Genomic DNA, 11,536 nt, shown 5'->3' with positions numbered 1-11,536 from the left:
GAATTTCATTTTATTACTCGAATTCTCAAGTTGTGTAAGGAAGGAAGGAAGGAAGGAAGGAAGGAAGGAAGGAAGGAAGGAAGGAAGGAAGGAAGGAAGGAAGGAAGGAAGGAAGGAAGGAAGGAAGGAAGGAAGGAAGGAAGGAAGGAAGGAAGGAAGGAAGGAAGGAAGGAAGGAAGGAAGGAAGGAAGGAAGGAAGGAAGGAAGGAAGGAAGGAAGGAAGGAAGGAAGGAAGGAAGGAAGGAAGGAAGGAAGGAAGGAAGGAAGGAAGGAAGGAAGGAAGGAAGGAAGGAAGGAAGGAAGGAAGGAAGGAAGGAAGGAAGGAAGGAAGGAAGGAAGGAAGGAAGGAAGGAAGGAAGGAAGGAAGGAAGGAAGGAAGGAAGGAAGGAAGGAAGGAAGGAAGGAAGGAAGGAAGGAAGGAAGGAAGGAAGGAAGGAAGGAAGGAATGAGTCATGGAAGAGAAGACAACAGACGTGCCCTCTATACAATATATATTATAGGGACCTAAAGATCCGACGACGGCGACGGCAACGGGAACGCCACAAAAGCAATAGGTTTAATTAGCAAAACAACAACTTTGCACGTGCATCACGCTTTTTTGTACATTTCTTTGCCGTCACTGCACGACTACGACGTGAAAATGCCTAATTTCACGATGTACAGAGGAAGTACACAAGCGACGACGAAATTTCCCCTCTCTCTCTGAACTTGGATATAGTTCTTGGGAATTCAACTTTAGGAGGGTTCGCCTACATTTGACAAAGTTAGTGACTTGGAGTAATCGCGATGAAGATTGAAAGAACGCGAATTGACTTTTTCAACGACGTTTTCTCTGCCGTCACCGTCCTCGGATCTTAAGGTCCCTATTAATATATGAACAGTGAGCTCGGACGTCAGCATACAAAGGCGCCACTGGTAGCGCTCTAATTCCATTTATGAGCTTACTCTACCCATCCAACCCATGATGTGAGTGATGTGTGAAGGTTGGCCACACCACTGGGGTCTACGTCCCCTACTCTTTTCGAACAGTGGTGTGGGTTCTTTTTCTAAGGGTTGATTTCCAGTGTCGCGTAATTTTTACGTGCGTAAAATTTACGTATGCAAATAAAATAGAGGCAATGCATGAAAGGTCGCTCGTAAGCGTAAAAGTTGAACCTCGCTCAACTTCTCGTTTAAGCTTATAGGGGGGGGGGGGGGTGTGCGGGTAAGGGGAGGGGATTTGATGCCTGAGACTATCCCCCTGTCGCGCTTTTGATCGTGCGAATCGACCCCGGGGTCGGGACATTTGACTTGGACCGCACAGAAGCCTGGTATTCCTGGTATCAATTCAGAAGCGGTTACCAGGTCCGTTCCTCGAGGCTTTCTGAAAGTCACGCTGTTGGAGAAATGTATGAAGTTTTCATTCGTTTTAATCGCCATAATCCGATACTTTAAACTGTCTATAATGTCTATTCTAAGAAAGTTTTTATCTTCAAGTTCCCGTCTGATTGTAAAACTCGATTGAAATCGAATTCCACCATGAAAGTCAGAGGATTTTTTACGAGTCACTGATCCGACATGTTGACCAGATGTTATAAAGCATTTACGGTTCATTAATATTATAATAGCATGGTCAGTCTTCCTGGAGTGATTTTGTTGTTCAAAATAAGAAATGCTAGTGGAGAGAGAAAATACTTAATTACAGCGAGTAACTTAATGGAGCTTACGTTAACCTTAAATAAAAGTAGTAAGAACGTACTTTTGAAATGTTCTTTTATTCGTTTTATATAGTATTATAGTGTTGTTTGTTTAGATTTTTTCCCCTGGGGTGGGGTCTCTTTTGACACTTTTGATTGACCTTTCGTTTCCTACCCTGGGGAATTGGATCAAAAAATTTTAAAATTTGTCAAATCCCTACCCCTTGCGCGCACTCCCCCCGCCCCCACGGGGTTTACATTGATAGGTGCATTAGCACTTTTTATCTTGCCTCTATTTTATTTTACGTGATTAAAATTTACATGCGTTAACGTGCTTAACCTAAAACGCGTCAATGGAAATCAACCTGAAAGAGACAACAGAGAGTCTGTAAACGGACTGCATGACAACGGACTCATAAACGCCATGGGGTGTTTGTCGTGTCCTGAAGGTACCAGCACTAAGATGGTAGTTTATCAGTGAAGACCCTGCACTGCATTTTCGGTGACGTTTCCAACGGATGCGTGGACGGTAGGCGCAGGCCAAACCGGAAGAAAAAGGTAGTTTATCTTTAACAAAAAGTTCCGGAAAATCTGGTTGGAAAGTAAAAGGAAAACGACGTTTTGGGTCGTTGCAGTCGAAAATTTCCGGGAGCGACGGAACAACTGAAAAGGTAGTCCTGTTTTCCGGACGGAACGTTCCAAACGGAAATTCGTGTTTCATTTCAATACCCCACGCTCAAACATGACTCCGAGGCTTTAGGGACAAAATTGCAAATTTTTCGTGACTCCATTCTTTGATACCAGTTTCAGGCCTTCGCGGCCGTTTTTCGGTAAATGGAACTGATTTGTGAAAATGCTAAACGCGATTCCGGGACGAAATTTACCAGTCCTGAATTTTGCGCACCATTTGCCTAAACCGTAGCCTCCCACGCAGGCGTTTTTAGGGGAGCTCGTATTTCTTCCCTCCCATACGAGCTCCCCTAAAAACGCCTGCGTGGGAGGCTACCTAAACCGTGAACCGACCGGTTTTCGCATGTAAATAGTAAACAACCGATTTCTCCGTTTTTCAAACAAAAACGAATACGTGTTGACGGGGCCTAAATCTATTGCTATTATTTTGAAGTTCTCGTTGCCGTCGTAATTTAAGCTCCCTAATATCAGCCTCTTATTGTCGTTTTGACTAAACGCTACACAACCAACTTTCTGCCATCTTTGTTTAATGCCTTTTCAAAAATACATTTAATAACTTATACTTTCTTCAATATATTAAAAAGGTTCAACATCACCCAGAGAATTGTACATGGACAGTGAAACAATCGATCAGACGATCACTGCGATTTATAAGCAAAATGTCTTTTCGCTTCCGTGTACAAAGAGTTTCTTGGTAAGCTACTTCCAAAATTTTAACCAAAGTTTAAGAGTAAATTTCTATTGTATATTGTACATTTAGACTGTTTCAAGTCCTCTATTTGGGTTTCCTTGTCTAAAGGAACAGTCTATTTAAACAAATTATGCAATGTAAGTTGTTTTGAAGTAAAGTTTATCACGAGAGCATGAAATAAGTAATTGAAGAGCTGATCGAAAAACGGTGACAATTTTGCAGTGACATCAAGGATAATTTTCTCTCACCACATAATAAAAATAGAAAAACGTCACTTGTACCATTTTCCTACTAAACCCTTCAAAAATAATCCCTGAATGCTATTGAGAATGAAATGACATTGCTCTCCTATTTAAAGTAGAATAAATTAAGTGAAAATCTCATTTCCTCACATCATTCACGTTATAAAGTTACAAAAACATGATGCTTGAGTTTTTGGAATGGATGATTTCAGAGGTCAACTTGTTTTTTAACATTTCGTTTTAAAACCTCAGCAACTTTTTCTTCAAACTTCTCTTTCGCACGAACCCAAACTGGATGAGAATCCACCTTAGAAAAGACAGAAGAAGAAAAAAGACAATCACAAATAGTTACCCAAAAAATATATACTATTTATCAAAAAAGCACTCAGCCGAATTTAAAGGGCTTAAACACTTGACTACCTACGAGTTGCAAATAATTTTTAATAGAAACTTGCTCAACGAAATGGGCTTTTATGACAGGAATTAGCCTCTATATTTAATGACTGATTTCAGCACCACATGTAACAGAAAACTCAGAGAAGTTTTCTATGGAACTACGATGGAGTTTTATTTTCTAAGTATTCAGTGAAGATAGCTTATGGCTTGACCCTCCCAGAAATAACCGCAGGATGGGCTGGAAGGTTGATTACTATTTACAAAAAGTTTTCGGAAAATCCGGTGGGAAAGTCGATGGATCACGCCTTTTTGGGTCACACCGGCGGAACTCCGGGAGCAGCGGAACATCTGAAAAGGTTTTTCCATATGGAATGTTCCTGACGGAAATTCGTGTTCTATCTCTTAAAAGCCATGTTTGATACCAATTTCAGGCCTTCGCGGCCGTTTTTGTACAAATGGCAAACACAATTCCGGGACAAAATTTACCAGTCCTGAATTTTACTTATCACTTACACAAAACGTGAACCAAACAGTTTGACAAGTAAATGGTAAACAACCAATAATCTTTTCAACGCACTACCTAATATCACAGGGAGACAGCTCAAGGCACTGCCTACTAGATGGTTTTACTCACTATAATTCAGTTTCTACGAATTAAAAACAAAATACAGTTAGGATTTTTTTTCTAGATAACTACCTCAGGAAGTTTCAAAAGATATGGTGTTATGCTGTCAGCAAAAAGAACTGTGCTTTCTCTTGGCAACAAAGAGGGTAAGTTATCAATGGCCACAAGGTCCAGAGGTTTGGTACAATTGCTGTAAGTAATAATAAATAGAACTTAGTGTTATGGTGATTTAAAATTGACACAAGAACAACGACTACTTGTTACTTTAAAAGAACCCTGTAATACCTTTGGTAAGACCCCGGGGGGGAGGGGGCACTCCATTATTTGACCGAGACAGAAGTGTGCTGTTGAACTGGGTACGGTTTTCAGGGTCTCAAGTCTTAAACAGGGTATACAATTTCACTCTTTAACGTCTTTGACAGGATGTGTTTTTGAACCCGAAACCTTTAAAAGAGTTTTAAAAGGCTGCAGATGAGCAGTCTACATTAGTGGCACCAACAATAAAAAATTTAAAAAATTATTTTCCCCAAAACATTTAGTTCCATGAAATTACCCAATTCTGTGGGTAAAACGAAACGAGTCAGGGCCATAAAATAGGGTCTCCTGTCTTAAATAGGGTAGCGAAATGAGTAATATTTGTCTTCAACGGGGTCAGGTTTTAAAGGCATTGGTGGCACACCTCTACACAAACTTCCCTTGAGTGACCCCTCCCCCCACCCCCTGGATTAGCACAAAGGTGCGTGGTTTCAGACATTAGAAAAAGAAATAAAGCTATGCAGGAAGTTGTTAGAATGACTTAATGAAATGAAAGCAAAGTTTAAAGGAAACTATCATCTTCCAGGATGGTTGGAAACACCAGGAAGAATTGTGTAACAAATGTGCTACATTTACTTTTACAACTGTACATTCTTTACATAAAAAAAGACAAACAGTTGCATGCCAACCTGAGTTGTAGCCGCCTGCTGGGATTTTGAAATGTGGTAATGGAATCCAAGAATGGCAGAGGATTGTTTGGGTTGCTGACATCACAACTAACATCAACCACTACCGAGAGATTCCTGCAGAGAGAAATAGTGCAGTTTTAAAGGGACATTTTGAAAGAATATTTTTTTGTTTGTTGTTATGTTCTTATTTCTCCATGTAACAGAAGTACTTACTTATATAAAGTATAAGAAACTAATTGCAAAAATTCCAGATTGCCTTACACAATGTAAGACTAAAATGCCACTATGAAAGAGTCGATTTAAGCATTCCAGAAGAGGAAAATTACATGTAACTGAACATCCGTGGCCATTCTCAAAATTAACACTTTTGTTAGCTGTGAGTTTGTTCATCTTTGAAAGAATTGACTTGGAAAAATAAGTTGATGAAAAGGTGTGAAGCAGAAATCAAGAAATATTGAACACACAAATATCAGTCAACAATACAAAATGGAAAAATATAATGTGAAATTAAAAGGCTGGAGATATTATGATCACAATTACTGGTAACAGGAACAGGCAAAGTATGAATACATCCCAGTAAAAACCATTGCAATTTTACTTGAGCTTCGTGGAGAAATAAGTCTGCTACACAGCCGCTTTTAGTCTCGTCACGCAATGCTCCACTACCACTAACGGCTGCTGAAAACCGAACTACATTCCTTTCCCTTTGTGGTCTAACGAACAAACCAATCATGTACAAGAAATTTGACAATACGTGACTTGCAGGGCGCTAGGAAGCGAGCACACTTCTCAGTTTTCGACAAATCAATCAATCATCCCTGAATTTAGACAGGCTCTGTGTTTTTCAAGCAACGAAAAGGTTAATTTGCAAAAAAGTTTGTTTTAAGCGGTCAACAAAGTTCCAGGTGAAAAAAAAGGTTTGATAGGCCTAGAAGACTTTTACCAGGATTGGTTGGTTCTTCATTTAAAGTGCATATATACTGATATGCAATGAAGAATTTAATGTACTGGATGTGCTCATTGTGTTCCTGTGAAGACTAAACTCTCAAGGGTACCGATTCAAAAAGCAACCTTATAAATTATAGATGAGCGATTTCCCGAAACTATACCTGGCAACTTTATGAGCACATCCATGTTGTGCATCGCAATTTGCTCGACTTGCTTGCTGTTGCTGTTTATCTCCTAAATTTTGAATTGGACTCGACTACAACAACACTGTAGTAATAAATTGCTTGTTTTCACGCGACAAATTGATTATTCTGTCATTCACACATGGGGCAACGATAAAAGCAAAGCTGTGATTGGAGGAGCCTTAGTACCGCAAAGGTGGCGTGAACACCTTCCAGAAAATGAGAGCTAAATTATAATTGGCTAATCATGGGAAAGGAATGTAGTTCGGTTTTCAGCAACCGTTAGTGGGGAGGAGCGTTGCGTGACGAAACTAAAAACGGCTGTGTAGCAGACTATAGAGAAATAGGACTGCTAGCACTTTTTTTACCATAATTCTTTCATTTTTGAGTGTCAATGTAATAAGAAACTTCTGTGAGTGATGTTATTTTTTTTGCACAAGCTGTCTGTGCTGTTATTCACCTCTGATCGGTGTCCAGCACCTTCCTTGTGAGAAATGGTGGAATTTTCTGCAAAGCAATTTTCTGATCAAGCACATGAACGTATACCCTACGTAAAATTAACTGTAGCTGGGATTAAAATTTCTAGTATACATGTATGGTCTCCAGGAGATTAGAGGCCTTCTATTTGCAAGTCTTTGAATATGATAATGGTCCTTCATAAAAATCCTGGAACCCGCAGAATTAAATCTCACGCTTTTGACTCAAAAAAAGTTCGAAGTTAAATCTAAATATGCCTTTTTTAGCTCAGTGGGAGATCCAGGGGTTCTAGCCCTCTTACCCCGCCCTTCCTCCCTTCCTGCCATTAATGACAATACCATATCATAGATGGGTACAATTTTTTTTCACCAATTTCAAGGCTTTGAAACAGAAATTGCACAACAGAATAGCCACATACACCATGCATCTGATAATTTCTAAAAGAAGGCTTGCAAAAGCATCTTGACTCTTAACCATAGAAAAGTGATAAAGAAAGAGTGTTGCTTGCAGTAACCTCATTTTAAGAAAATTAGGGGCAAGGGTGGGGGCGGGGGTGCCATTTGCTAGCTTAGCTGGAAAAAAGTTGGCTTATTTGGGAACTGGGGGAACTTATTCAAGGAAATGTGATACTCAGGTCCTACTACATTATTGAACCTGTGTAAAGCTTAAAGGCTGGAGATCGGAACAAAGTGGATTTAATAAAATTAATTAAGAAAAGTTTAATGTTATAATGTATGCATCAAAATCTGACTAACATAAGTTCTTATCAAGCATGAGCCACATAATATATTGTTAAGACAAATATAGTTTAAATTTTCCTTAACTTGGGTGACAACATTCAGCTCATGGGTACTGGAAGGTGCATCACTAGATGTGAGAGATTTATTTAATATGATTGTAATACCCGCAAAAATGTAAATCAGAATTATAGCTTTTTGTAAAAATTTAAATTAATCAATTTTTACTGCACCTTTGTTAACTTGATGTTGTTGACAAAAATGTCATACTGTAGAATTTCCTCAAATGGTCCTCCAGTTTTTGTTTCATTAATGTCCCATTTTGCAATGTGCGTGCTGTCAAAAATTATATATAATATTTCAATTATGAAACAAACATACAAGCAAAACAGTTTCTGCCACTAAGATCCATCAGGGTTTTCATTAAGAATGCTAGTAGCCGGAGGATATTGTGAAAGATGCACCATGTCTGAACGAAAAATAGTCACAGGCTATCGCACATTAGCTGGAGAATTCTGTGTAGTAAATGGAGAATTCTCCGATCTCGGGTGCCTAATGAACACCCTGGACCCATAATGTAATGGCCCATGTTCGATATACTAAAATCTTAACAAGAATCCGAGGCTTTAGGGTCAAAATTGCAAATTTTTCATGACTCCATTGTCTGGCAATTCCCAGAAGAGACTTGAGCACAAAGAAAACCAAACCAAATATAGAAAAATGACCAGAAAGCCTCGGAGTTATGTTGGAATTTCAACATATTGAACGTCAGCTATTCATTACTGCAATGACATTCCTGTGTACCTTGGTATTCCTGCTTTGTAAGCCATATCCAATGCTCCTTTACCACAGCGTCCTAATGCACCTATAACTACTATGCGAGGGTGGCAATCTGGAAGACCTTGGAAACACAAAGAGAGATAAGTGCACTTTCACGCACATAATAATAATATAAAATGTACAATCACTCTAAATTAGTTGTAAATCTCTCATTAGGCCACACATTAACCCTTTAAGCCCTAAGAGTGATCAGCAGCAAATTTCTCGTTGTAATATCAATGCCTTGTAAAACATAGTGGTCATGAGAATGACGGATATGATCACACAAGATGAATTTGCTTGATATTTTATAAACTTCTCCCCACTACTTCTGTAGGGAATGAATAGGGGCAACAAATGAGAATTCAAATCTTGATCTTAGGGGTTAAAGGGTTAAAGTCAAAACATTTTCAATCACATACTTATGAACATTAATGATTGATAAAATATAAAGAACTAAACTGGAGTGCCTGGAGAAAAACCTCTCAGAGTATTAAGGGGAGAACCAACAACAAACTCAACCCCCAAATGGTGTCAATACCAGGATTTGAACCTGGGCCACAATGGTGGGAGGCAAATGCTCTCACCGCTAAGCCACCCTAGCACCCCAAATGATTGAGAAAAAAGGCACAGGCTGGAACAGGTCAAAATGACTACATTACATTACAGCTGTATGTCAAATATATTAAAATATTAGGCATTTTGTGCCACAAACTGGACCTGGATTTGAAGATAAAGAATGTTTGCTTTCAAGTCGGCTGTGAAGTGGTTAATTACTGTGAGATCAGAGATAAACATTCATATTGTGGGCAGATTATTGGAAAGATTATGCCAATGTAGATGCCATCTTTTTCAATTCATCACTTCCTCAAAGTTGTAATTTTTGTTGTACGACTATTATTTTAACTGCAGTCATTCAGGGTAGTTACTTATTTTTGATGCAGATGAGGATATAGTAAAAGTAGCTCTTACAGGTCAAAATTTGATGCCTCCTAACCCTAATTAGTCATGAATTAGGATTAGGACAAGCAGACAAAGGAAAATGAGAATCAACCTTGGTTTAAAAATTTTAACCCGAATTTAATTTTGACCTGTAACATGGCCACATCAATCATTATCTATATTAATGAGTTACTATACCTTTTGCCTTGGAAACATTTTGAAGCATCATCTTCACATCATTTACCAATACTTTTTCATTATCATAAGGCTCTAAAGATGGCATTGAACTGTGAGGGCTGAAAAGCACAATAAAAAGTCCATAAATTTCAATCACTAATTCACCAAAGAAAGTGGGGAATTCTTAACAGGTCACATTCAACATTGTCATGCAAATAGAACTAAACAATGCTTAGGGGTTTAGGGTTTTAAGTATTGCAAAACATCAACACAGGGTTTAGGCTGAATACACTGTATGTTTTCTTATGCAGCCCTTCCACACTCAGTGTGATTGGATGGGGGACAAAGAGGAGAGGAAGCAAGAATAGGTTGATACATGCCTTAATTGTTGAAGGCACCATGCTTTGAGACCAACAGCCATTCCTGAAAAACCAGCCACAAACAAACACAAACATTTTCTAAATTAGATATTAAAGTCAGGCTGCTCTGGACTTACAATGTATCTGCAAATATTAAAACCTGCAAAACTGTAACACAGTAATTCTAAAGTTAAATTTTATATCATTAATGTTGATTGTGGTCATTTATCTTCCAGTTTCTTCCTTGACAATAAATTATTCTCTTCTACATAATGTTTCTGTTATCAGGCTTTTACTTAAAACTTTTTTATTACAAGAAGAGGCTTTCCCGGAGAAAAGGTTGCTTGCAAAAATTCTTAAAAACATGGAATATTCTCTAAAAGAAGTACCAGAGGCTAGAAAGACAAATGACTTTTAACAGTTAATTTCATACATATTTTTGCCTGTCTACCAGGGTTGTCAAAAATGCTTTGATCATGTATCAAATTCTCTCAACTGACTCTCAGTCTGAAAAATTTATACATGGATATTGGCGTTTAACGGGTTAAGAGAGAATGATAATATTATATTTTGTCACTTACTACTGTCATCTGTCATGTACTCCACATCAAGAATCTTTCCACCACCCTTAATAAATCGATTAAGTAAATCAACCCAGCCAGCCTGATTCTAAAAACAAAGCAAAGATAAACCCACTAAACCCACTATGAAATAAACTGAGATCATCCTCAGATAAATAGAACTTTTTTCCAAGCTTAATAAAACTTGATATCAGGTTTAGGGTCTCCAAATTTTTCTGGAACCTTCTCCCATGAAATGTATCAGCAAAATTTCATCAATTATAGCTGCATAACACAAACGTTTTGATATTTTTATTAGGCAATGACATGTTTTTAAATAGTATATATTTAATCAACCAAACATTGTCCACAATCGTTTATTGTGGGACTCAAGGTTTTCAATCAATAACTGATTATAATCAATGACCATCACACTACTAGAAGGGGTTCCAATGTTAAGCTAGTGCTACTTTGATGAAGCATTCAGAGTACCCTGTATACTTACTTTATATGCATGGGCAAAGTAAATGTGTGTTTGTGGAATTGAAGAATCAGATTCAGCAAGTTCTTTAATTCCAAGGATAAATGTATCTTTAGGAGCATAAACCCAAGATCCTTCAGGAGCCATACTCACTCCATTGATCCTGTCACAAAATGATAAGTTCAGTGAAACTTGTTGGCACCCTTGTGAGGTGCTTGTTCTTAGTCTTTAGTAATATTTAACCAGATGATTGTATTTTTGAGCATTTTCATTTTCAAAATACATTTTTTGCCTGCAGTGGTGGATCCAAGGGAGGGACCCCCTTATCTTTTGACCAAACTGAGGCCAGAACGGGCGAAAAAAAAATTTTTTGGAGACCTGGTCCTCCCTTTTCTAAGGGTCTCGATGACCCGGCTCCTCCTTATCTCAGGGTCTGGATCCTGCCCTGATTGTCTTGGGCCAAGTATGGGCATTTATTATTCTTAACATTCTTATATACCTGCCAACTTTTTCTGAGATATAAGCGTGAGATTTTTATCCTGGGAGTGCTGGGATTTTTGAAGACGACACGATCATTTCCGAAGATTCCC

At 38.4% G+C, this 11,536-nt stretch overlaps 1 protein-coding gene across 1 annotated transcript; it reads right to left on the bottom strand.

Moving 5' to 3' along the window:
- Positions 1–2,876: 2,876 nt before the first annotated feature.
- Positions 2,877–9,978, bottom strand: LOC140927508 (uncharacterized). Its single transcript, XM_073377170.1, has 8 exons — positions 9,927–9,978; positions 9,568–9,665; positions 8,413–8,509; positions 7,842–7,944; positions 6,855–6,901; positions 5,265–5,378; positions 4,393–4,510; positions 2,877–3,606 (listed from the first exon to the last, which is right to left on the bottom strand). The coding sequence occupies exons 1-8, from the start codon at positions 9,965–9,967 to the stop codon at positions 3,508–3,510; spliced, it is 717 nt and encodes a 238-aa protein (XP_073233271.1). The 5' UTR covers positions 9,968–9,978; the 3' UTR covers positions 2,877–3,507.
- Between the last annotated feature and the right edge of the window lie 1,558 nt (positions 9,979–11,536).

The sequence above is a fragment of the Porites lutea genome, chromosome 2 (assembly GCF_958299795.1).
Source record: "Porites lutea chromosome 2, jaPorLute2.1, whole genome shotgun sequence".
Taxonomy (NCBI): domain Eukaryota; kingdom Metazoa; phylum Cnidaria; class Anthozoa; order Scleractinia; family Poritidae; genus Porites; species Porites lutea.
The sequence above is the reverse complement of the archived record's forward strand: the minus strand, read 5'-3'. Positions and strand labels throughout refer to the sequence as shown.